The sequence below is a fragment of the Lissotriton vulgaris genome, chromosome 8, assembly GCF_964263255.1.
Source record: "Lissotriton vulgaris chromosome 8, aLisVul1.2, whole genome shotgun sequence".
NCBI classification, from domain to species: domain Eukaryota; kingdom Metazoa; phylum Chordata; class Amphibia; order Caudata; family Salamandridae; genus Lissotriton; species Lissotriton vulgaris.
In genome coordinates this window covers 37811279-37839153 of record NC_141696.1, presented here as the reverse complement: position 1 = coordinate 37839153, position 27875 = coordinate 37811279, and the positions used below count along the sequence as shown (strand labels likewise).

General features: G+C 45.5%; 1 protein-coding gene across 2 annotated transcripts in view; it reads left to right on the top strand.

The window, feature by feature from the left end:
• The window catches only part of LOC147693338 (transient receptor potential cation channel subfamily M member 2-like), a 623295-nt gene that overhangs the window by 116672 nt on the left and 478748 nt on the right, over nucleotides 1-27875 (top strand). For both annotated transcript variants that reach the window (XM_086933675.1, XM_086933674.1), the window contains exons 7-8: nucleotides 14313-14493; nucleotides 16662-16730. In XM_086933675.1, the coding sequence (XP_086789801.1) occupies nucleotides 14313-14493; nucleotides 16662-16730 (250 nt within the window). The remainder of the gene's footprint in view (nucleotides 1-14312; nucleotides 14494-16661; nucleotides 16731-27875) is intronic.

Below are 27875 nucleotides of genomic sequence, written 5' to 3'. Positions count from 1 at the left end.
TACTATCCAGTTTACTATCCAGCCCTTACCATGCATCATGGTATATATATTACCTACTGGCGGTCGCCAGTAAGTAGTTATTGTTAGGACCTAGTTTCCATAGGAAAAGCATTGTATGACTTTCCTATAACTTTGGTGTCATATGTAGGCCTGGGCGGTAAATTCTATTCCGCTTGAGGAAGTTGCGGAATTTGGGTAAATTTACGTTCCGTGAAGAACGCGGAATTGCCCATAATTCCGCGATCCGCGGCTTCGAGGAACTTTTTGCTTGTTTGCGCTTTCAAAATGCGTGTTCGCAAGATATTTCCCCCAAGCACGCAAACAGCGTACGTAAACAGTAAAAAAGCATTGCGAACGGGCGCAACAAGCAATTCCGCGTGTTAGCGGAACTGTGCGTGCTCGCCGAGATTTTTTACTGTTTCGCAGAGCTTTGCGTAGTGCGACTACTCACATTCCGCCCACCCCTAGTCATTTGCCCAATCTTCATACAATTTTCTAAACAAAAGTGTCAAAGTAGGTTCTGTGCATCATGGAAAGTTTGGGGGTGATCCATGCAGCGGAACTGAAAAATAGGTTTGCAAAATAAGGGCGCATTTGTCATTTTAATTGCCATAGGAACGCGCTGTCAAACCTACAGCCAGAACCTCTGGACGGAACTGCACCAAATTGGCAGAAATTTGAATGTTGTTAAGTAGATTCTGCGTTTTGTTATTTGGTGCAAATGTGTTCATCAGTAGATTTTGTGAAATTAAATCTGAACAATATATTCATATCTCTGCCCATAGATATTTCACAATGTTTAGCGGCAATCACGGTTAAATCATATGTGTTTGGGGTAAATCACAGTAGCACACTCCAATGAGAATGCTCTGATTGGCTGGGTGCAACCTGAATGTAAAGTTGTGGCGGTTTCACAGTGACTGTGGGTAAATTGCGACGTGTTCAAGGTAATTCGCGAAAGTGCGCACCAGCAAGATGCTCTGATTGGCTGGAAGCAACCTAAACAGAAAGTTGCGGCTGTCATTTTATCATTCGGGAACAGTTACTGTGGCTGAATATTTGTGTCAAAACTAAGATAAGGGTTCAGGGTGGAGATATTCTAACCCCATGTTTAAGAAATGGGTGTATTAGTGGCACAAATTGTGTCCAAAATAGATTTTTTTAATTGTGCACTATATTCGTTATGATGCAACGACTGCCAGATAGAACAGGGAAGCTAACTTTTAACAGAATTGGCCAAGCCTCCTTGTTGGATTATATCCTGGTAGAAACAAGATCATGGCACTGGGTAGTTGATTTTGCCGTCCTCCTAAGAATGGACAGCGACCATACCGCCCTGACCATGGAGCAGGAGATCCCTGATATTCATAATATAATGCCATTTACCAACAACAGAAGGAGAATTAGGTGAGAAATAGTCAAGCAGTCACCAGACAAGGTTGCCACATTATTCTCCCTAACTATTTCCCATTTAATGGAATTGGAGAAGGCTGTCACAGCACTAGACTCCCCCCCAAATGTTGTTAGGATAACAACATTGCATGAAGTACTGACAACCTGTATGACCAACATATTTAACCCTTTGACACAGTCCAAGGTGGAAAAGGGTGGAAAACAAACCTTGTTTAATGACACTTGCAGCAAGGTCAAGTGAGCTCTTTTGGCCGCTATTAAAAATAAGGACAAGCCCTTGGTTAAAACAAATGAGGGCCCTCTATCGTGATAGTATTATGCAAGCAAAGAAGGGGTGGGAATCACATAGATGGGATGACATGAGAACAGCATGACTTAACAGGGATATGAAGGCATTCTTAGCACTACTTTGCACAGCTAGTCACGAAGGGAAGCCATTACTAGAGCCTAATATTGCAGCAGATTTTTGGAAACTACATTTCCAAGCCTTATACACCACCCAGGAAGCAATAGTCATAAAAGATGAAATATCCCAATAACCGTTTGGACTCCTCTTGAAGAGGCTCCCGGGTTTACCTTATTAGAAGTACTAAATGCAATTTTGAAGCTCCCCCTCGGTAAAGCCCCGGGCCTAGACAAGATTCCTGGGGATCTATTTCTGGCAAGACCACAGGTATGGGATCCCTACCTTTGGGCAATATTTAATGCTATCCTGAGAGGTATGGCAATTCTGGACACTTGGCTAGGGGCTGAAATTCGTCCAGTCTTTAAAAAGGGTTAACCTCACCTCCCGACCAACTACAGGTCAATCAGCCTGATTGTTGTCACTCAGATATTGTTTGCAAGGATTCTCCTCGACCGCCTTCAGGTGTGGATGGAGGAGTGTGAAGTTCTGAGTGTCTATCAGGCTGGTCTTAGAAAAGATATATCCACCATCGACTAAATCTTTAGGCTCCCATTGTTGTATTGGAAGACGGTGTCAATAGAGGGTGGCAGCCTCTATTTGATATTCGTTGATTTGAAATCTGCCTTTGATTCTGTCCCTAGAGTTAAACTAGGGGAGGTCCTTAAGCAGTTGGGAATCCCTACATACCTCTTGACATTGATTATGAGACTACATGCTGGCAACTTTGCTCAGGTAAGGTATGGGGAAATTTGGGGAACTAACCCCCCGCTTTTCAGTCAACAGAGGAGTAAGGCAGGGGTGTGTGCTTGCCCCTACTCTGTTCAGTCTTTTCATTAATGCTCTGATTGCCCACTTAAATTAAATAAAGTACAACAATGCGCCGAAGTTGGTGCAAAGTAAGGTACCTGCAATGATGTTTGCAGATGATACTTTGCTATTATCTAAGTTCCCTATGGTCAGATGATTTTAGTTTTGTGACATTTTGTAATAAACAGGGACTTGAAATTAACACACTAAAGACAAAACTCATGGTCTTTAATCCAGCTAAAACATCTCGCCCAAACCCAACCCTAAATGGCACCTTCCTAGAAAGGGTCTCTGTTTTTGACTACCTTGGTGTTACACTCATTTGAGTGGGGCCCACAGTTAGCCAAAGCAAGCCTTAAGTTAGCTCAGACAGCTGGGGTAATAGATAGAACTCATAGGAATTCTGCCCACAAAATAGTCGCTCCTTTGGCAGAGATATACAAGAGAGGAGTGCAGCAATGTATGGGGCTGAATACTGGGGACGCTGCTTTTCTGATGGACTGTCCAAAACCGAGAATAATTTTATGAGACAGCTGCTGGGACTTCCATCAAGCGCCTCCTTCATCACACTAAGCATTGACCTAGGTATTAGACCCGTTGTCAAGGGGGTGGGACTGCGACCTCTAACGTTTTGGCGTAGACTGTGGGCGACCCCAGAACTAGCAGCTTACCAGCTAGAACGGAAGGAGATCTTGAGTCTTGCGGGCATGGGTAAACTAACATGGTATTCATATATCAGGGGGATATGTTATAGGATAGGCAACCCAAACCTACGGAGTAACCCGAGGCAGTCTACCCGACAATTTCACCCAGATTTAGTTAGAAGAGCCTATAGATCTCTCAAATTAGCCGACATTCAGGGGAACACCAAAACTGGCCATCTAACAGCTGACTTTTTAAATTTTAAAGCTGAGTATATAATTGAGCCCTTTCTAGATGATATCCTTTCTGGAAGATATACAACCTACTATGGCAAGAAAGTTGTACAGCCAGTTTAGAGTGGGGACACTGCTGCTTCGTGCCTTTACCAATAAATGCAAAAACCACAGTTGATGGACAGAATGCAGAACAATGCCATACATTCACCCTGGTACGGAGAGCTGGGCCTAAATCCATCGTTTTTTTGCACTCCACAGCATCCCAGTTCAGACATGGCCATATGCAAATCAGCCTTGACCCTGTACCTCATGGGAACAGTCCAGCCCGAACTGCCAAGCCATGTCTTCCCTGGACTGGAATCAAGCATCCTAGGACCGGTTTCTGGCTATCAGCCAGCATCAGCCAGGACAGCTTGATTCCAGTGGTGTGGAGAGCACGGACTCACAACTGGTCATACAGGTCTCACTCGGGGGTGACAAATGCAAAAACAACAGTTGATGGACAGAATGCAGAACAATGTCATACATTCACCCCAGTACAGAGATCTGGGCCTAAATCCATCGTTTTTTTTGCACTCCACACCATCCCAGTTCAGACATGGCCATATGCAAATCAGCCTTGACCCTGTGCCTCATGGGAACAGTCCAGCCCGAACTGCCAAGCCATGTCTTCCCTGGACCGGAATCAAGTATCCTAGGACCGGTTTCTGGCTATCAGCCGTCATCAGCCAGGATAGCTTGACTCCAGTGGTGTGGAGAGCACGGGACTCACGTCTGAGCATACCCGTCCCACTCGGGGTGACAAATGCAAAAACAACAGTTGATGGACAGAATGCATCAATTGTTTTTGCATTTACCAATAAATGGTCAAAAGCATCCACCCTTGGGTGCCCCGTCTGCAATAGTGTAGATGAGTCTGACATTCATGTCTTTTTTATTTGTCCTGGCTGTAAAATTGCCAGACGGCGATGGCTTGTCCCACTTTGCAGAAATTTAGGTTTTAGGCAATGTGTGGAGGAATATAGAATATTAAGAACTGATACTCACCCACCTATTGTATTTGCTGTGTCCCGATATTTGAATTCTATGTGGATTAGACGTAGGCTGCTGCTAAATCTGAAACCCCAAGCATAAAGCTCCCATATTGTATATGTTGCCACATTTGATCTATTTTTTACTTTTTAACCATTTCTCAGCTAAATTTTAATCCTTTTTTTATTCTGTATAAATTACAGTATTAATTAAATGAAATTGGACAGTACCAAAATAACACATAGCCCCCTTTTTATTACTGATTGTGGTTGTAAACTGTGTATATGATCTGGCAGTTGCTGGACGTTGATCAGTAATCCCTTATTTGTTTCTCTTTGAATTTTTTATTGTGCAATGAATTTAAAGGTTGGTCAGTTCCAAATATATTTGTTTTTTATTCTTATGCACTATTTGTGTTTTGTGACTTTATTGTCAAATGCTTTCGTGGCCTACTCTGACTGAAATAAAGTTTATTGGATTGGGTTGGAAAGCCCCAATTCTCAAACAAAGTTGAAGTGGGAAATCACTCACTGCTTCTCCAATAGCAAATTCTGTAGGGGGTAAAAGCAGCCCTTTATCCTTCCATTCCTCATTGCGCCCATGCCAAGAACACATATGACAACTAACCTGACATGCTCATCAGTCTCAGGTGTACAATTTAGAGTCCTGTAACTGTGGCGAAGATGGTGCCTTGCAAATCCTCCAATGGACCCTGGCTGCAAACCTTCATCTGGGCAGTTTTGTGACAGCTTCTGATTGTCTGGATGGGATGCTTTCGGGCACTAGACATGGGCTTGGACTGGGAAGGAGGTTCTCTGTTCCGGGCCAGTGTCAAGAAAGAGGGCTCAGCAGCTCACTGGAGTCTTATAAAACCAACCATTGGTCTTCTGCTTTGGATCTTGTGGTTTAATGTTGTCCACTGCCATTTCTGCTCCCAACTCCTTTATCAGGCCATGGGTGGCCATGAATTTCTCCAGTTTGGGCAGGATGTCTTCCGCAGAAGTCAACTTCACTATTTTCACCTCTGGATACTTGGAGTGATCATTGAAAATGACCAGCATGTGTAATCCGTCCAGGAGACTTCCAAAATCAGCACCGGCTCAGAACCATGGTATCTCCTCTGTGGTGAGAGGGGGAGGCGAGTCAAGCATGTCAGTGGCTTGGCATAGGCTGCATTGTCGGACCATGTTCTCCACCTGTTTACCCAGGCCAGGGAACCACATTTTTGCATGGAGTATGTTTTTGTCTTTACTGTCCCTTGGTGGGACCTATGCGCAAAGTCAATAATTCGCTGGATCAGGTCTAACAGGATGACTAGTCAAGGTCCCCTCAGCAGGCATCCTTCCTGAGTGACTGTGAGCTTGCCAGTTACATGGTACAGAAAAGATAGGATCTGTAGAGTGCCCAGTGCTGAAGGGTATATGGGCAAGCATGAGTTGGAAACCCTACCCGGTCCCCATAGCAGCTGTGCTGATGCTGTCTGGGCCAGCGTCTTGGGCACTGGAGGCACCAGAGGAAGGTGCAATGCCATCCCCTGATAGGCACAGTATGGCGCGTATAGCCACCGAGCAAGTGGAGGTCACTTTGTCCTGGCAAATTGGGATGCTATTGCTGGGCAGCACCCTTGTTGCCAGCTGATAAGGTACTGTAGCGCTCTATGTTGTCGCGTGCTCAGCTCGATGAAAGCAGGGCAGTCTGGCCCGTCTATTCATGTTATGTACCCTTGATCAGATGACCTTGGGGAAAAACCATTATGATGTCAATAAGGGGGGAGGCAAACTAGAATAATGATCCTCACACAACAAAACCAAAACATTACAATTCTGACAGCCAACATTTCTTGTTGTTTGCCCGCTTAAATTAGAATATTTTAAATAACATTAATTTATGTCTTCACTTTCAGTTTCACATTCCTCAGACTGTAACCTGCAGCTCGGGACGCTGCATTTCATGTTTGCTGGTCTCTATTTACAGTTTAGGGCCAATGCTATATTGCTCCCGAAGCTCCCAGTGAAAGTAGTGCCCTGATGTTGCAACGTGTCTTAACCCTTTCGATGCTGATGACGAGCTCAGCTCGTCATCACCCACGGGTGTCGTGTGCTGATGACGAGCTGAGCTCGTCATGGTGCCACTAAAATGGCATTTTCCAGCACAGGGGGGGGAAAACGCCCAGCAGCCATGTGGTTAATTCACTAAGTTGGTCTATGAAAGTTGGAGCTAGTTACTTACTCGCTACCCCAGCTGCTGTGAAGCTATTTTACTTCACTTACCTGCTCCACATGCATGTTTATCTCAGGGATCAGGGCTGCAAGTCACCCTTCTGTGTGGAAAACTAGGCTCTTATGTTGATGCACACGCCACCTGCAGTGTGCTCTCTGGCTCCATTGAATCTGGAATGCAAGTTTGTGCAGAGTGCTTTCAAAACTGCACAGACTTGATTTCCCAGTTTCTACCTGCAGCATGTAATCTACGTTTTCCCACCTCGTCATAGGGTGGACCCACCCCACCGTGTGAGGATTTGGGAAAGGGTGGAGTGACAATGCTCTCCATCCCATGATTGATGGGAAGCCCCAGCTCAAAAGAGCTCCACCCTGAAACACCCAGGGCTAACTTTACCTCCACGTCATCAAGGGGTGGAGATTTGTCGCTGAGGCTATGTCTTTGCCAAACTGATGAACACACATGCCTCAGGGATGTGAGGTCATCAACATGGCACATAGTGCAAACTTTGGGCCTCTGGCAGGTATTGATGATTGTCGGAGGACTGTTAAAGACAGCAAACGTGAGCCTCATCCTCCTGCCAGCAAGAACAAGTGTGAGCAGGAACAGTGTGTTGTGAAAAAAAAGAAGCTCTGTCGCTTCAAACAAATGTGAGTTTATTTTTACCTGTCCTGCGGGGGGGGGGGAACAAAGGGGACAGAGCCCCAATGCCCTCATCCTCAAGCCGCCCCTGGTTCTTGTGTCAGGCCAGATCCTGAGATTGTTCCATCTGATTCTTTTGGACTAAGTAATGATCATCACAGACTGTCACTTGGCCAATGCCTGGACGGATTTTTGGGACTGTCTTATGTTTTGCTTTGTTCGCCCTAAGTTGGCAGGGTATGCCCAGAGGTGGGTCGTTTGCTCACTTTGCCACTGGATTTAAGCTAGACTGGCTGATGACAGCTGAATAGCCAGAAATCGGTCCCAGATGGTTGTTTCTGGTCCAGGGAAGACATGGCTTGGCAGTTCGGGCTGGACTGATCCCATGAGGCAAAGGGTCAGACTGATTTACATATGACCATGTCTGAACTGGGGTGGCGGAGTGAGTTAAAGAATGATGATGGATTTAACCCAGATCAGTTGACTGGGGGTGAGTGCTTGCAATGTTCAACACTCCGTCCATCATTCCCTTTGGTGTTGCTTATATTTTGAATGGCCTGATCTACACAGATTTAGCACGCTTAAGATAAGGGTGAACCCTTTTAGTAGTGACGATGCCACCAACAAGTGTACATCTTTAGGAAGGAGCCCCAAGGAGGAAAAAGCCACAGAGGCAAATCCCCCCTGTAGTTCATCTGGATGGGCTTCCAAAAGTATAAAATGCAGAGATAAAGGACTCAACACTGCCTTTGAAGAGAAATCCTGGGACCAGGACTAGACACACTGCCCAGAAAGCATAAAGGAATAGAGAAGAGGAGTTAAGTCCCAGAGAAAGGGCTGAAAAAAACAACGATGCAAAAATGGGCACAAATATCAGGAGAAAAAACCCAAGAAAAAAGTCAGAAGCGAAGAACGCAATAATATCCACCACTTGAAGTGTTGTGATGCAGGGAGCAATTGGATTTCCTCCTTTATATAGGGGAAAGACAGGAAGTTATTTTAAGAATCTGTGCCGCCATCTTGGATTGGGACAGGCCATAGAAAGGCATTACTTGTGGCCATCCTGGAATAGGTAGTTCTTAAGTCCCAAAATGCCCTAGGACAGGAAGAAGAAGAACCAAGATGGAGACACTGCTGACTTCTCTGCAGGCTAATGCTCCAAAGAGTGGGGTGACCTGCCCCTACATTGTACCTTTGGGTTGACTCTGTAACTGGACTTGATAACATCAGCCAGCCAGAACTTTGCTCGTCCACTGAGGATGCATCTCACCCACCCTCAAAAGACTCAGAAAGAGGACTCAGGACGGATGTGAGTTGCAGCAGGAGCATGACTGTGTTAGTGTTTGAAGAGTTTTCTAGTAAATAGTGAATTGTTAACTGGCGAAGAACAAATTTTTAGCTGCATTTATTATGTGTGCCGTACGACCGCATATTTCAATATACCGCGAAAGTTGGTGGGACCGTGTATTTAGCTTTAGTATTTCATAGGGTCTATCATGTGAGTGCAATAAATGATAGTGTGGTCTTGAAGAGAACGAAGCAAGACTTTGGATAAGTGATGCTAGATATATAAGGAGCTATTAGTCCACCTATTGGAATTACTATGAATGATATGAAGATTTGGAGCTTTGCTACTGTAGTGGTGGTGCTTATGCTAATCAACTTCCAGCATATTACAATTTGTGCTATGGTTAGGCAGAACCGCTTAGCATTAGATGTACTTTTCATGAAAGAAGGTGGCATTTGCAGAGAGTTTATGCAATCAAAAGGAGAGAGATGAACTAGAGTAGCTAGTTCGTTTCCCCAGGGGAATATGAAGTAAACAAGAAGGACTAGCTACTACAACAATGTATGTGTAGTGCCTGCACAAGTAAACCCAATTGTTTTTTTAGAAGGCCCTCACCCACCATCCTAGTTGGTGGCATGCTTCATCATCGGGCCCCACCTGAGGTACCGAGTGTACCTCAGGTGTGCTGCGACGCCTGACTACAGCGGAGCAGGTTTTGTTATGTGAGTGTGGGTGCTAGTGCATTGAGTGAGGTTTTAAAATTTTGTCTGAGGGATCCCAAACAGTTACTTTATTGGTGGGCCCCTGGGAGGGTTAAAAACAAAGGCTTTTGGATGTGCAGGGATAGACTTACGGTCTCCCACATCCAGTGTGGTCTACTAGCTTCAGCCAGACCTTTTTTTTAAAACTGGCTTTCTTCAGGACCTTTTTATATGTGGGGGTGATACAGGGGTCTTACGTGTAGTCAGTATCCTGTATGTGTAGCGCTTGCTAAGGGGCTGTAGTTGTGAGAGGTGGTTCCTCTCAGTTTGTACCTGTAGGGAAAAGAGGGGGACAAACACAGAAACAAATGGTTAAGGACCTTTGGGTTTCTAAGGCACAACATATGTGACACGGCGTCAAGTGTCTAAAGTGTATCACGGTAAATTCGTCAGTGCTCAAGCAGTAGTGGCGGCACGGGCATTTTGCCGAGTACAGGTCTTTATGCGGTAACAGTGCTACTGCCTGGGAAAGCGGGCTATTTGCTGTGATAAATGAGAATGAGAAGGTTTTTACTTGATGCCTCTGATGCCAGGTCTTTGCTACAGACCCTGAAGGACTGCTATGTAACATACATGGGATCTGTGTGTTAGACAAAAAACCTGGCAAATCCAAGATTATTTCTATTTGCTGCCCTGCCCAGGGGCTAATCTAATTCAGATTTACAATCATGCCATTGATGGGGTAAATTATTTGAGTTATCTTGGGAGACACTGTTTCTCAAGAAAGAGAAGTAAAGGTGCCAGAAGACATTGATTAATTTGCCAGAAATAATATGTCACTAGTCATAACAGAGCGGGACGGTGCAAAAGCATGGAAGCTCTGTGCATGTGCTTATATCTTTGCTAGGTTCTGCCTTGTCATGGTACCTTAGCTGGACATGGCTGGGGCTCCTGGGAACAAGGCAGGTTACCAAGCTTCAAGAGGAGCTTGATGGCTGGTTGGCTTCATTTTCCCAGTAAAAGACATCTGGTCCTTTAACCCACTTTTGCCCTGCGATCTACCAACAAAATAATCACAATAGGATTTTATTTTGTAGTTTGTATATTTTTTCCAGCTGCAAATATATGCAACTATCATTCAGGAAGCAAGGCAGACATGAATGCAGACTAATGTTTATTAATGTAATACATTTTTTTAGCTGGTTTTGTATAGCGCGATCTCGACCCGATGGTTTCCCATACCAGAGTGCTTTACATGAGCACCAGTTACAGTACAAATGCACACATTCATTAGGTCTCGCAGACCTGCGTTGCAGCGCGCATGCGCTGCTCACTCTGCAAGGCTTCTTGTAATCGATTTCATTTCAGAAGTGCCCCTTCTTTTCATTGGCTTGTGTCATCGTTTATGCTAAATGCTGGTTTTCAATTGTAAGTGAGGCTTTTTGGTCCCTCCTTGTACCGCCCTGTCTCCTTTTGGCCCCGCCCACCAGGACCGGATCTTACTCGCGGCGTGACATGGTGTCTTTTAATTACTGGGTAGGCACTTTTTTTACCATTCGTGTAATGTACGTTTGGTGTTTAACATTGCGTTACCTTTAATACTCATAATGGCTGCCATGAGTTTATTGCAACGTGTTTTTCCGATGGCGTGGCCCGATAACTACCCACTGAAGCTAAGGAGATGGACATGTACGCTTTTTGAAAAATATCGGGTGAATGTGCTTTTGTATAATGTGTTGCCGTCTCCTCAATTTGTGTTTTTCTATAGGTTTGTGAATTAGTAAGCATATATTAGTTAGTTGGCAAGCACATTTATTTTTGCCGGCCAGATAGCAACATAGCGCAGTTAGGGCCACAGAGAGGTCAGGTTTTTATGTTACAAATCAGCTCTTATTTTTGTGTGGTTTTTCGGTGGCCCAGAACAATAGCAGAGCACTGGAGGTAGGGGGACCGAAGCAAATCAGTGCTTATTCAGTGAGGCAGTGCCATGCAAGTGGGACTCCCGGGGGACAGCTTCTGCTTTACACATGCCCGGGGACGTTGCCCAGCTCTGGGAAGAGAAGCTCTAGACTTTATGTTGAACTGTAAAATTCAGCTGTCAGTGCTGCCCTGCTCACGGAATGCTGCGCTCATTGCTCCCTAATTCGCCATCCCTCACTTCACCGGTGCCTCTCATAACAGGCAGGTCTTCGAACTAGTGCCCACTGGGGGTCGCTCTTGACGGTTCTTGTTTAGAGAAGGCTAACAATAGCGCAGATACCCTCTGAGGGTAACTGGAGTTTACTTTTGTCGTCCACGGATCCTCTACACCAGCGTGGATCCCTCATTCCTCCCCAGCGCACTGTCTCGAGGCCCCAGACTGACTCTGGAGTGCGCACTTGGGATCCCCACTGACTGGATCAAGACAATTTTGGCACTCTGAGCGTGTGCTTGGAGGGAGCTGGCCTAGCCCTCTTCTGACCATTAATGAAGTACTTGGAATGGGGGTTGCAGGGATCCCTTTGCCTTCCAGATACTGTATGAATTCCACATGGATGTAATGTGCTGAACTTCTGTGGTTGACTTTTTGGGACGCCCTCGTCGGGCATATCTCGCCATGTACCTCCTGCTGCAATTCGATAGCCTTCTCTGTAACTTACTGGGCATTTCCCTCACCCTCTGGTTCAACCGCCTGCTGGTCTTCATCATCGTGCCCGCCATCTTTGGCGTTTCCTTTGACAGCCGCATAATTTACATGAAATCACTGCTCAAGATCTTCCGGGTAAGTGTCTTTTTCTCTCCTTATTTTTAAAACCGATACTTGGTCTGTCAACGTTTTGTTTCATGATTCTCCTGTGCATAAAATACAAACATTTCATTACTTCCCAACACTGTCAGTTCCGAGGAACACCGGCCACCATGGGAGGGAAGGGATAAGGGCGTGTGTGGAATGCTGTGTTCTGATTGGCCAGGGGGAAAGATATGGTGTTTCAGTGTTGGAGGTGAATGTTCCTCTGCCAGGAGTTGACTGTGGACGAGAGGCTTGTGGAAGAATATTTGTTCCGTGTCATGCAGTCATGCTGAATTCTAGGACTCATTTCACACTTTGCTGGATATATGGAATGTAACTGTAGCAAACCTCTGCTCCTCCCTGCTTAGTTTTTAGCATGTCTCTCTCTCCAGTCATGCACTGTCTTCATCAGTGCAGACAGATACTCTCTATTAGATTAGAATACTTGGATTAGATTAGATTAGATTAGATGAGAATACTTGTAAAGCTCATGGCTACCTCGGCAATGAGGCATCCCAGCGCTGAAGCAAGACAAAGTAGGGGACAGAGAAGGGATTAAAGCTGAGAAAAGAGTTAAGTCTTCACAAGCCGTCTGAAGGCCTGGTGATCAGAGATACTACAGATATGTAGGGGAAGGCTATTTACTATTGAAGTCAACCACGCATTGTCTCTTTGACATGTGAGGCCCTGATGTTCTTGGAGGGGTGGGCATAAGTGGTGGAGGATGCGTCACCGCGCAGACACTCTTAACAGTCCCATTGCCTTCATTTTGATAAACAAATACTTTCATACAGTCTTTGTGAATACCAGTGGTTATTAATCTTTTGCTTCTGCAGACCCCACTTATTCATCACTTGAATCCCGGGACCCCCCCCCCCCCCCACTGAATCATTATTGAAAAGTCATCTAGTTACAAAACAGCCCATGAAGCCAAAGCACCACTGCACGTGAAATTATTTTGCCCACTCCCGCCAGTCAGTAAGCCGAGGTAGTAACAGTTGGGGGTACCTGTAGCCAGCTGCACAAGTTGTGTGTGAGGCATATGAACTACTGCTAAAGGGTAGACCAATGCTGCTGTGAGACAGAAAGCATGTACAGCAGCCTATGCCGTTATATGAGCCTGCCCTGTCTGCTCGATCAACTGAGTGGCATCCATCCCAAGTCTACTGGTCGCCTCCAGAGAAAACAAGCATTTGCAAGGCAATAGGTCTCGCATTTGCGAAATTTTGAGCTATTGGCATTGTAAATGGCAAAGTGTTTTATTTATGTGTTTAAGAAACCTACAATGATAAAAGGCATTGTCATTTATAATACCAATGGGTCAAACATTTGAAAATGCTTGTTTTTGTTAGCAAGGGCAGGATTTCGTGATTTGTCCAGAATCACAGGATGCTGAGCATAGTTGCTGAGATATGAACCCAGTTCTCCATCTTCGAGGTCAACTTCTCTAACCAAAGGCCACATTCTCTCTGACCTATTCACATTCTCTTGTCTGCTTTGCAGCCCATTTGAGGAAGTCTTATGGTTACGATTTGTTAGGCAGAGGAATGTTTGTTTCATGAAATGCAAATGTGTTATTTATTAGATTAGGTATTTCTTACTTATGAAAGTTCACCCCACTTTCCTCTCTTTATATTTTGGTATTTCTTCCTCTTTGAAATGTTCTTTTTACTGCAGACATTTTTAGACTTTACCATATTTGTACATTTTCTATCTGGGATTTTAGGATCCCATGAATCAAAATAAACTATTCTGTTCATCCACTGTGATTGATCCTTCTCTTGCCTGACTTTATGTCTCTAGACCATCCTGCAAGAGTAGGCCATGACTTTTGCACCCTACTAGCCCCTGAAAGATAAGCCCTACAAAAGAGGCGCTTCGCTTTTCAATGAGCTTTTCTTTCTGTATTTCAAGAGACATTTGCAGTACTTCTTACAAGAATTGACTAACAGCCCTTGATTTCTGCAGGCCCAAGAGAACTGATCTCACAGTTTCTAAAACTATATACATTTCTTATACACACACCAGTATTTTTGATTCTTCTTGAAGTTATCTTTCTGGGCCTGTGCAGGAACCATTTTTAAATATACTCCTGAAACTGTCTTCAGACCTCCCTCCATCAGTGGTACCCATTCTTAAATGTCTTTGCTTTCAGGGTGTTCTCCCAGCCGAGTACTGTTTAGATGTCGAAAATATAGACGATCTTCCCTGTCTGGATAACAACCACTCTTACTTTATCCTGGTGGACGATGGGACGCAGGGGAGCTGTGGAGGCGAGATACCCCTGAGGACCAAACTGGAACAGTTCATCTCAGAGCAAACCGTGAAGGGAGAAGGTAAGTTTGCCAGTGTAAGAGGGACCAGCTCCTAGTATGTAGAGTTGTGGGGGGTGGGAGAACTTACGAATCACAAAGTTGCGAATGATAGAAGACACTGCAGGCTTCGTATTTTGGTTGAGTCTAAAATTGTGTTTAAAAATTCACCAATTTCAGAATAAAAGAGCAAGGCAGTCCCCCAGAATATAGTAATATTGTGAGCCCTGACCAGGGAGAGACAGTTTCACTACTACAACAGCCAGGGGGAGCAATGAGCCCATGAGAAAACAGCAGACAACGTTCAAAGGTATCAAGAACTGAAGACAGTTTCCACTGTGAGGATCTCAAAGTGGGTAGAGGCAGACAGCTTAGGCTGGCCAAACTAAGACTCAACAATGAGGTGCCTTCTAACAAGGCACAGCTTTTCATAGCATATATGTTATTTAATGCCCCTGCCCTTTGGCTCTTAAATTGAGTACTCTACACAATTTGTTGATTGAAATTTCTATTTGCCTTTCCATTGTGTGCCTGATTTTGATCTGAAATGTCTCTTCAAAAAGTATTTTCATTTATGGAAACTGAATCAGAGTTAAACGAAATATCCATTCATCTTTTAAACTAATAGGCCCTTGTAAATGTGAAGTGCATGAGTTCAAGGCATTCACACTATTCATATGGATACAAAGCAACATGCAAATGTATTTCAAAGAAGTACTTTTAAGAATCCTGTTTTGTAGTGACCCGCCACTGTATGTCCATAGTTCAGCCATAAGTGACCTGCCACTGTACGTCCATAGTTCAGCTATAAGTCATCTGCTGATGTACTTCCATAGCTCCCATAAGTGACCTGCTGCTGTAATTCCATAGTTCTGCTATAAGGCACCTGCTGCTGTACTTCTATAGCTGTCATGAGTGACCTGCTGCAGTACTTCCATATATGCCATAAGTGACCCGCTGCTGTACTCCCCTAGTTCCTCCATACGTAACCTGCTGCAGTACTTCCATAGCTGCCATAAAGGACCAGCGGAAGTATGTGACCTGCTGCTATACTTCCATCTTTGTGAGAAGTGACCTGCTGCTCTACTGCTAAAGCTGCCATAAGTGACCTGCTTCTGTACTTCCATAGTTCTGCTACACATGACCTGCAGCTGTATTTCCTTAGCTGCCATAAGTGACCTGCTGCTGGACTCTCAAAGCTGCAATAAGTGACCCGCTGCAGTACTTTCATAGCTGCCATAAGTGCCTGCTGCTATACATCCACTGCGGCCATAAGTTGCCAGCTGATGCACTTCCATGGCTGCCATAAGTGACCTGCTGCTGTACTTGCGGAGCTACTATAAGGCACCCGCTGCTGTACTTCCATATTTGTCATAAGTGACCTGCTGTTGTATGTCCATAGATGCCATACGTGAGCTGCTGCTGTAGCTCCATAGATCAGCTATAAGTGATCTGCTGTTGTACTTAAATAGCTGCCATCAGTGACCAGCTGCAGTTCTTCCATATCTGCCATAAGTGACCATCTGCTTTACTTCCATATCTGCCATAAGTGAACTGCTGATGTACTTCCAAGGCCACCATAAATGACCTGCCGCTGTGAGTCTACAGTTCAGCTATAAGTCGCCTGCTGCTGTACTTCCATAGCTTCCACAAGTGACCTCCTGCTTAACTTACATAGTTCTGCCATAAGTGACCTGCTACTGTATTTCCATTGCTGCCACAAGTGACCTCCTGCTTAACTTTCATAGTTCTGCCATAAGTGACCTGCTACTGTACTTCCATTGCTGCCACAAGTGACCTCCTGCTTAACTTACATAGTTCTCCCATAAGTGACCTGCTGCTGTACTTCCATAGCTGCCACAAGTACCTGCTGCTGTACTTTCTTAGCTACCATAGGTACCTGCTCCTGTACTTCCATAGCTCTGACATTAGTGACCTGATGCTGTACTTCCATAGTTCTGCCATAAGTGACCCGTTGCTGTATTCCACAGTTCTGCCATAACTGACCTGCTGCAGTTCTTCCATAGCTGCCATAAGGGACCCACTGCTATAACTCTGTCAAATTTCGGGGAATTATAATGCTCTTACAAATAAGTAATCTTAGAACTCTGTTTTATTCCTCCCTTTTGTTTTGTTATTTTAAAAAGTTTAACAACCAAGGTAGTAATGCAGTCTCTTCTTCTTTATTCTAGGCTTTCAACGTCTTCGTTCTTCGCGACCCGGTCACATCCAAGCCGCAAGGAAAGAAAGAAAATCGAGGGGTAAATCACTTATCTTTAAACTGACACCTGTGTTTAAAAGGAAAATAGTGTGTCATAGGTGAAAGGAAGAAAATGGAAGAGGAGCAGAAAGACTTTGTTAGCCTTTTAGAGGGAGTGCTTGCTCTCTTTATCCAACGGGTACACAAGGAGGTTTTGGGTCCTACAACTGACCAGCCTGGACCTCAACAATTGCAAAACAGAACAAAGTGGCTAGCCAGGATACTTTAAAGAGAAGTTAGAACCCACACAGCCCATATATGCTGTTTGACCCAGCAATTTGTTAAGCAAAACATTTATTTTCATTTATAATCAAGCTTCAAAAATTCATAAAAACATGTCTTCAAAGGAAACAACTGTCAAAAACAGTCAAGTCAAAAGCAAAACCAAACAATTGTGTGCACAATAAATACAAAATATGCAGACATTGATAGTGAATACTCAAAAAATTACATGACACCAAAATACGACTTGATACACAGTACATACATTCCAAATCAATTGTGATCAAAAAACATTTCATAAGACATAAAGGGAAAAGCCAGTCCTTTGACTAGAATACCAGTGGACAGGCGGAACTAGAGATGGAATAAAACTGCCTGCCTGTCTCACAAAACCTGTGACGGAATATTTAAGATGATTGCAAGCAAGGGCCCACAACAGTGGGATTAGTTGGTCCCTAGCTGCACCCTTCTTCCTTGTCACAGGCTGGGGGTCAACGCGTTTCGAACCAAAACAATTACAGGTTCTCCTCAGGACAGGGACTGGGTATAGGCTTCACTGTGAAAAAATTAGAAAGGGTGGTGTCAAACTGGTTGTGTCACAATTTAAGGAACCTCTCTTTATCCAGCACTTTATCAGATTAGCCAAGAAATCCTCCTTTAAAGATGCTTGGATAACAAAGCACACAATAGCAAAGAGCTCTTCAGCATCGTAAAGGAATTCTCCAACCCCAGCTCCAACGTCAACGACATCCCCCCCTCACAAGAACTGTGTGACTCACTAGCCATCTTCTTCCACTTCAAGATCTCTGACATCCACGACAGCTTCAACACCACGACCGCCCTGACTACGCCAGACTCCACCTCCCCTGTGAACGTCACCAGCGCCAACCGCCTGACCTACTGATCCAACGTCAACGGCGACGAGACATGTAAGGTCATGAACTCCATTCCATCAGGATCTCCGTCTGACCCGTGCCCAAACCACATATTCAACAAAGCAGACGCAGCCATCGCAACTCCCTACTACGGAAGGTCATCAACATCTCCTTCGAAACAGCGACATACCCGGAAAGCTGGAAGCACGCCGAAATCAACGCCCTCCTCAAGAAGCCCAAAGCGGACCCCAAGGACCTCAAGAACTTCTGGCCCATCTCACTGCTCCTGGTTCCGGCAAAGGTCATCGAGAAAATCGTCAACATGCAACTGGCCCGCCACCTCGAAGACAACAACATCTCGGACCCATCCCAGTCCGGATTCAGACTAAACTACAGCACCGAGACAGCACTCATCGCCCCCACAGAGGTCATCAGGCACCAACTAGACAACGGCGAAACATCAGCCCTCATCCTCCTGGACCTGTCAGCCGCCTTTGACACGGTCTGCCATCGCACTCTAAAGACACGCCTCCTAGAAGCCGGAAAACAAGAGAAGGCTCTTGACTGGACCACGTCCTTCCTCTCTGGCAGAACCCAGTGCTTCCGCCTCCCACCCTTCTGATCCGAAGCCACCAACATCATCTGCGGCGTCCCTCAGGGCTCATCCCTCAGCCCAACGCTGTTCAACGTCTACATGGCCCCCCTCGCAAAAGTGGCCCGCCATCACGACCTCAACATCATCTCCTACGCTGACAACACCAAGTTCATCCTCTCCCTCACCAAGGACTCACACACCACCAAAACCAACCTCCACGAGGGAATGAAGGCTGTCGCCGATTGGATGAGGAGCAGCCGTCTGAAGCTGTACTCGGACAAGACGGAGGTCCTCATCCTCGGACCCACCCCCTCAGCCTGGTACGACTCCTGGTGGCCGACCACACTGGGAACAGCACCAACACCCACCGACCTTGGATGCAATCTAGGATTCATCTTCGACTCCTCCCTCTCCATGTCTAAGCAGGTCAAGGCCGTCTCCTCCTCCTGCTACAACCCCCTCCGCTTGCTCCGCAGGATATACAAATGGATCCTGACTGAAACAAGAAGAACGGTGACACAGGCCCTCGTCAGCAGCAGGCTGGACTACGGCAACGCACTCTAGGCAGGAACCCCAGTTAAACACCTACGACGACTACAACACATCCAAAACGCCTCTGCCCGACTGATTGTCAACGTCCCCCGCCGCAGCCACATCACCCCCTACCTGAGAGACTTACACTGGCTCCCCGTCGACAAGAGGATCACCTTCAAGTTTCTCACCCACGCACACAAAGCACTCCACAACGCCGGACCAGCCTACCTGAACAGCAGACTCAGCTTCCACACCCCCAACCGCCAGCTCCGCTTCGCCAGCCTCGCCCTCGCCGCTGTCCCCCGCATCCAACGAACGACCTCCGGTGGGAGATCCTTCTCCTACCTCACCAACAAGACCGGGAACACCCTCCCTACCCACATACGACAGACCCAAGACCTACTCACCTTCAGAAGACTCCTCAAGACCTGGCTCTTCGAGCCGTAGCCACACCCCCCCTCCCCTCAGCGCCTTGGGACCCTCACAGGAAAGTAGCGCGCTTTACAAGTACTCTGATTAAATGATTGATTGATTTACGCAAGTATTGAGTAAGAGAAAAACACCCTAAAGAAATTACAATTCCCCAAAGAGATATAATGTAATTTTAGGTCCACCTTTCCTCCTGTTTGCACCAGATCCATCCCCATCCATGACTATGCCACGTTTCTCCAGAAACGTGGCAGGACTGTAAGTCCAACTGGGGCTGTGCCAGTCTTCCGCTTCTCTCTGACTTTAAGGATGTCAGTAAGGAGGAGTTGCTGGCACTCTCTCTGTTTTTGTTGTCCATGATACAGTTTGAGTAATCCAAGGATGAAGGTCTCAGGGCTGTAAACCCTCAGCCAGTCCCTCTTCTCCAGTTGGGCTTTGGATTCACTTTCTCCTAGAGGTGGCTTGAAGCAGATTCCTGTTCGCCAGTCACCATACTCTTTCTGTCCTCTCCCTCTGCTCCGTATCCCCCTTTAAGGGGACGGCTTCACATTCTGATTGCCTGCTGGGTTGCGTCGTAATTCGAGTCACCAGGTTCACATTTTCTTATCAGTTCCTTTCCCTCATTCTCCTACGAAGCAGAGTCAGAGCTATGTTTTAGGAGAAAGCATTTTGTTCAGGTGAGTGAGAAGTATGGATGACATGCCAAGGGATATCTTCATCCTCCACATCTTCCTGCACCCTTCCACAACCTCCATATCTGATGTACGTGACCTGCTAGTGAACTTCCATATTTCTTCCATTTGTGACCTGCATCTATATGTGACCTGCTACTGTACTTCCATATCTGCCATAAGTGACCCGCTTCTGTACTTCCACATCTGCCATAAGTGACCTGCTGCTATATGTGATGGTAAACCTCGTTTACCCCAAATCGTTATCACAGAATGCAATTACAACTCTGTGACTACAGCGACCACGTTGTAACAACGCATGCCATTCGACTTTTGGAGGGGTCAGAAGGTGTTGGGTTTAATATCCAACACCTTCCCATCTGATTCACAGACTGTAGTTGGAATAGTAAATTATACTATTCTAATATCCAGTGCCCCCCCTAGATCAAGTTGTTGTTCCGACTTGCGGAGTAATGGCATGCGTTGTTACAAGGCAGTCACTGTAACTACCGCATTTTAACTGCATGCGTTGTAATTTATACGTGGTAAGGTGTCATATTCATATGTGACCTGCTGCTGTACTTCAATAGTACTGCCATACGTGACCTGCTGTTGTATTTCCATAATTTTTCCATAAGTGACCCACTGCTGTACTTACACAGCTCTCATAAGTGACCCGCTGCTTTACTTCCATAGTTCTGCCATATGTGACCTGCTGCTGTACTTCATTATATGCCATAAGTGACCCACTGCTCAAATTCTACAATTATGCCATATGTGACCTGCTACAGTACTTCCATAGCTGCCATTAGTTACCCACTGATGTACTTCCATATCTGCCAAAAGTGACCTGCGGCTGTACTTCTGTAGCTGCCATAAGTGACCTGCGGCTGTACTTCCAAAGCTGCCATAGGTGGCCTGCTGCTGTACTTCTACAGTTCTGCCATATGTGACCTGCTGCAGTACTTACATAGCTGCCATAAATGACCCACTGATGTGCTTCCATATCTTCCATGAGTTGCTTGCGGCAGTACTTTTATAGCTGCCATAAGTGACCCGCTGCTGAACTTTTAGGTTCTGCCATATGTGACCCGCTGCTGTACTTCTAAGTTCTGCCATATGTGACCCGCTGCTGTACTTCTAAGTTCTGCCATATGTGACCCGCTGCTGTACTTTTAGGTTCTGCCATATGTGACCCGCTGCTGTACTTCTAAGTTCTGCCATATGTGACCCGCTGCTGTACTTCTAAGTTCTGCCATATGTGACCCGCTGCTGTACTTCTAAGTTCTGCCATATGTGACCCGCTGCTGTACTTCTAAGTTCTGCCATATGTGACCCGCTGCTGTACTTCTAAGTTCTGCCATATGTGACCCGCTGCTGTACTTCTAAGTTCTGCCATATGTGACCCGCTGCTGTACTTCTAGGTTTTGCCATTAGTGACCGGCTGCTGTACTCCCATAGCTTCCTTAAGTTACCGGCTTCTTAACTTCCATAGCTGCCATAAGTGACCTGCTGCAGTAATTTCACACCTGCCATAAGTGACCTGCTGCAGTACTTCTAAGTTCTGCCATATGTGACCTGCTGCTGTACTTCCATAGCTGCCATAAGTGACCCGCTGCTGTACTTCTAAGTTCTGCCATATGTGACCTGCAGCAGTACTTCTAAGTTCTGCCATATGTGACCTGCAGCAGTACTTCCATAGCTGCCATAAGTGACCCGCTGCTGTACTTCTAAGTTCTGCCATATGTGACCTGCAGCTGTACTTCCATAGCTGCCATAAGTGACCCGCTGCTGTACTTCTAAGTTCTGCCATATGTGACCTGCAGCTGTACTTCCATAGCTGCCATAGGTGACCTGCTGCTGTAGTTCTTTGTTTTGCCATAAGTGACCTGCAGCTGTACTTCCATAGCTGCCATAGGTGACCTGCTGCTGTAGTTCTTTGTTTTGCCATAAGTGACCTGCAGCTGTACTTCCATAGCTGCCATAGGTGACCTGCTGCTGTAGTTCTTTGTTTTGCCATAAGTGACCTGCTGCTGTACTTCCATAGCTGCCATAAGTGAGCCGCTGCTGTACTTCTAAGTTCTGCCATATGTGACCTGCAGCTGTACTTCCATAGCTGCCATAGGTGACCTGCTGCTGTAGTTCTTTGTTTTGCCATAAGTGACCTGCTGCTGTACTTCCATAGCTGCCATAGGTGACCTGCTGCTGTAGTTCTTTGTTTTGCCATAAGTGACCTGCAGCTGTACTTCCATAGCTGCCATAGGTGACCTGCTGCTGTAGTTCTTTGTTTTGCCATAAGTGACCCGCTGCTGTACTTCTAAGTTCTGCCATATGTGACCTGCAGCTGTACTTCCATAGCTGCCATAGGTGACCTGCTGCTGTAGTTCTTTGTTTTGCCATAAGTGACCTGCTGCTGTACTTCCATAGCTGCCATAGGTGACCTGCTGCTGTAGTTCTTTGTTTTGCCATAAGTGACCTGCAGCTGTACTTACATAGCTGCCATAGGTGACCTGCTGCTGTAGTTCTTTGTTTTGCCATAAGTGACCTGCTGCTGTAGTTCTTTGTTTTGCCATAAGTGACCTGCTGCTGTAGTTCTTTGTTTTGCCATAAGTGACCTGCTGCTGTAGTTCTTTGTTTTGCCATAAGTGACCTGCTGCTGTAGTTCTTTGTTTTTGCCATAAGTGACCTGCTGCTGTAGTTCTTTGTTTTGCCATAAGTGACCTGCTGCTGTAGTTCTTTGTTTTGCCATAAGTGACCTGCTGCTGTAGTTCTTTGTTTTTGCCATAAGTGACCTGCTGCTGTAGTTCTTTGTTTTGCCATAAGTGACCTGCTGCTGTAGTTCTTTGTTTTGCCATAAGTGACCTGCTGCTGTAGTTCTTTGTTTTGCCATAAGTGACCTGCTGCTGTAGTTCTTTGTTTTGCCATTAGTGACCGGCTGCTGTACTTCCATTGCTTCCTTAAGTTACCGGCTTCTTAACTTCCATAGCTGCCATAAGTGACCTGCTGCAGTAATTTCACACCTGCCATAAGTGACCTGCTGCTGTACTACCATAGCTCCCATAAGTGACCTAAGGCTGTACTTCCATTGCTTTTATTTGAAATCAATAGTTCATAGAGGGCCAAATAGATCCCAAAATAGTGTGAAATGTTGAATAAGAACAGTGTTAATCAATATGCCGATAGTATTGGGCATATATAGGCAGTTATTACCAGAAGGAGCAATAATAGGCAACTTTTGAATGTAGGCAGGGACACAGATCGAGTTAGGTTTAGTAGATTAGTTATTTATAAACAGTTTTGCAATTTATTCAGGATTTATAGTTCAAGTGCTCATATAAAAGTGATAAGCGTGATGTGTTGAGTGAAGGTGGCATTTAAAAATATATACATCGCATAGACAACATAAAGAGAAACTCCTGCTGGTAATATAAACAGTAAAAGCAGTATCTGTTGTATATGGCTCGATGGCGATTCGATCTCACTGATTTGAGTTCATCATCAGGACAAAGGCTATGTAGGCATGAAAAATCTATAGGAAAGGGTGAAATAACGTACATTTGCATCAGACAATGTCCCTGGATCATAGGTTCTAACAAATTAATTGAGAGTTTGCCTAGTACTCCCAGTTAACACTACCATAATTATATTTAGCACTTTGGATGCGCCGGAGAGCCCCCGGGCCGTCCGACGCTGCGGGTGCGTCAGACTGCCTGGAGCCACCCGATTCACCACACGTGAAATTTTCCCACACTGCGGGAAAATTTCGCCCGCATCCAAGGGGTTAATGGAATCATCAATTTAAACAAAAGGTCAATTGTGATAAAACAGTTTACTGGCAGTATTATTAGAAGAAAAAGGGATGGGGACAGGAGAAAAATTCGAGAAAAAGAAGGGGTAGGTGTTACTAAGTGCCTAAAGAATTGCATCTGTATGGTGAGTATAGTGAAGTACTTACTGGGCATTCCAAAGGAAGCCGATGAATCGAGGGACCCGGTAATGAGGGGCCGTTTGTAATCATACAACCATAAAGTGTCACTCCCAGTCATGCTGGACCACCGGATATCTAATGGGAGGAGAGCTAATGCCACAATCAGACTGAGTTCCGTGCAGGTGCTAAAAGCGGTAAAGGTTGAGAACTGCGAACAACTTAGTCGAAGATGAAACGACGTCCAGTATAAGTAAGGAGGGGTGGGCGCGTTAACATAGCGATGATTGCGGCAGCGATTCCATAATGCAGAGGGCAGGGCTATCTCCGCGGGGTCAATATTGCCGACTTCAACCTAGGAGTGGCTCCGGAGTAAGGGGTTAGAACGTACCCAGGTCGTGGAGGAAGCGTGGGCGTGCATGGAATGCTGGCTATGACTTACTAAGGAATCAAGGGGAGTTAATACCCAATCCAGAATGCGCTATCACAAATAATATTACAGGGGTCCACCTATTCCAAAAATCAGAGTCTGCCAACATCGCAGTCGCCTAAGAGGTCAAACCCCCAATGCTCCACTAGTTGAACATTTCATGAACCTTGGACACATGGAGGACGATTTGAAGTGGCAAGTGATTAATGTGATTCAACCACCACTTCGCAGCACAGACATCAGCACAATCCTTAACAATGAGGAACTGAAGTGGATCCTACACACCAACAGCCTGCAAACTGGACTCAACCATATGGAGGATTGGACCACCTTGATTTAATTTCATTTCCATGCTTGCAATTAGCTGCTTCTGTAAACTCTTCTCAAACTGTTTGATATCTCGTACATATGACCATGACATCGCGCTGACTCTGTAACAATCTGTTTACCCACACACTTTGTGTCCACACTGTACCCTTAATTAGGGTATTGATTCATGAAGTCTAGTTGAAACTCCTCCCTTTGCTCTGCCAAACCCCCCCTTAAATTCGTACACCTTTTTCATCCTAACTGCCTGTTCCGCTGGCGTACGACTAGCAATTGACTTGATACTTGTATATTTATATGAGATTGATATGTGCTTATCATCGCTGTTTAACACAAAATTTGTACGTGTCTTCCTTTCTAATGTTGTGTGACCTGTGTATATCGTAATAAGAGCGTAGTGTATATAGAATTTACTTGCATTAGTGACCGCAACTCCATCTTTGCGAGCGTAATTGCCAATATGACATACTGTTATGTTTGCGAGGTTGATATTGTCATGTATTATTCTTTTTACCTGTCTCTGTAACCTTATATTCACTACTCCATTATCCTTTCTTTCTCTTCCAATATGGCACCACCTATTATTCTGTAATATGTCTAGATTCACAGCTCTCTATCACACGTATGCACAATCACTACATCTCAAACTGCTTCGTTAACATGCGCTCAGCCTGGTTGCGCGTCTCCCTTCTGCTCCATGACCACAATCACATCGACATACCACTATCCCTTTTCAGTAAGGTAGGCACCATAAATCTCTCTTGGGCATTCATGTGAGCAAGCCATTTATTCTTAGTTTTTCATTCAGCGTTAGGCATTTCGTTTTCAGGACTCTCGCGTTTGTGCACCATTGCCGGTATCAACTAGACGCTTGGTTCTTCCCTCCATTGCCCTCCGCTCCTAGGCAGCGGTGTGTGTACTCATTACAAGTGCCTCTATAATTTTCACTAACTCTTGTTTAAATAACTGTGTACAAATCTTACCTTGATGCATGGTTATTTTTAGTATCATCGTCTCCTGTGCTGATTTAGGCTAGATTAGGGTTGGCACCCGGACTTGGCCGCCTCCTTTCGGGTTGACGCAAGCAATAAGCGTAAGTGCCTTTCCCCTTAGGTTCACCCCCACCTTTGCACTTTGTCACACCTTTGGCCACTGGATTGCATCGGACACATGTCTTGTATAGTATCCACTGAGCACTATACACTTTGAATTCATTATCTCGTCTATATGCAAAAATAGATTTTTTTCACCATCTATAGTTACTTTTTCGCACAACAACAATGCGAATACTGCAGTAATTGTGCTTATCCATCCCCGAACCTTCCTTTAACCCCTTGTCTTCCTTTCTTCTTTTCTCTCTTGTTTCTTTTTTCCCGGCCCCATACAGGCTTCTCCTCAGGCATAGTTCTTTCCATCCTGATGATGCTCACCCCACGATAGTAGGGATCGAAACGTCATAGGCACACTACGTCTTGACTCCAATTGCTTTTGCCTTGATTTATGTGGATCCCAAGATGCCTTTTACAAATTTGACTACTGTATATAAGTATTTGAGGCCAAGTCACTCCATTAGTTTTAAATGCCTGAGGCCAAGAAATTTGGTGATTTTCAACGTCGTTTTTAACCTATCAATCAATCAATCAATCACGGCATTTATAAAGCGTGCTACTCACCCGGGAGGGTCTCAAGGCACTGGGGGGTATGCTACTGCTCGAACAGCCAGGTCTTGAGCTGTTTCCCGAAGGAGAGGTGGTCCTGGGTTTGCCGGAGGTGGGTGGGGAGGGAGTTCCAGGTCTTGGCTGCCAGGTAGGAGAAGGATCTTCCTCCGGCGGTGGCTCTGCGGATGTGTGGTACGGTGGCGAGGGCGTGGCTGGTTGATCGTAGCTGGCAGGTGGGCGTGTAGAAGGTCATGCGGTCGTTGAGGTACTTGGGGCCCAGGTCGTGGAGAGCCTGTGTGCGTGGGTCAGGAGTCTGAATGTGATTCTCTTGCTGACGGGGAGCCAGTGCAGGTCTCTCAGGTGTCCGGTGATGTGGCTGTGTCGGGGATGTCCAGGATGAGTCGTGCGGAGGCGTTCTGGATGCGTTAGAGTCTTTTTTGAAGTTTGGCTGTGGTTACGGCGTAGAGGGTGTTCCCGTAGTCCAGTCGGCTGGTGACGAGTGCCTGGGTGACGGTCTTCCTGGTTTCGGTGGGGATCCATCTGAAGCTCAATCATTGCTCGTGTGAGCAACAGCGAGTTCGAGTAAGGCGACGCGGATGATATGCACATTAGAGAAAACGAGAGAGTTGAATTGCAGAGAAAGATAAAGTTTTGGAGAACCAGGAAGTTGGTGCAGCAACAACATTAGCGGCTAGAGCATTGAATACACCATACCCAGGTTCGCCCCTGATGAAGGCACTTTGGTAGTGCCGAAATGCATTGGGCTCTCTTATAAAATGTACAATATTCTGCATTGTAAATCATAACATGAACATGAAATGTTAAAATTATATTGGTTGTTACTTTGGACCATTTATGTTAATTGAAAGATTGTTAATAACAAGGAATGATGAAGTGCATATATGATATATAAGACATAAAAGAAATAAAAAACAAGATACTGTAATCACAACAGGTTTACGTTTTGCTGAAAAAGTATTATCAGTTTAGGTGCATAGCACCAAGTGAATAGTGCATGGTTCGTTGGGCCAACATACCCAACATAAACTAGCTATAACTTCTGAAGCTGTCATAAGGGACCTGGTGCTGTACTTCCATAGTTCCGTCATACGTGACCTGCGGCTGTACTTCCATAGCTGCCTTAAGTGACAAGCTGCAGTACATTCATAGCTGCCATACGTTCCTGCTGCTGTAGCTCCATAGCAGCTAGAGGTTACCTTCTGCCGTTCTTGCATAGTTCTTCCATAAGTGATCCGCTGATGTACTTCCATATCTGCCACAAGTGACCCGCTGCTGTACTTCCAAATCTGCCATAAACGACCTGCTGCTGTACTTCCATAACTGCTATAAGTGACCTGCAGCTATATGTGACCTGCTTCCGTACTTCCACAGTTCTGACACAAGCGACCTGCTGTAGTACTTCCATAGCTGCCATAAGGGACCCGCTGCAATATCTCCGACACTGTTAGCGGGATTATAA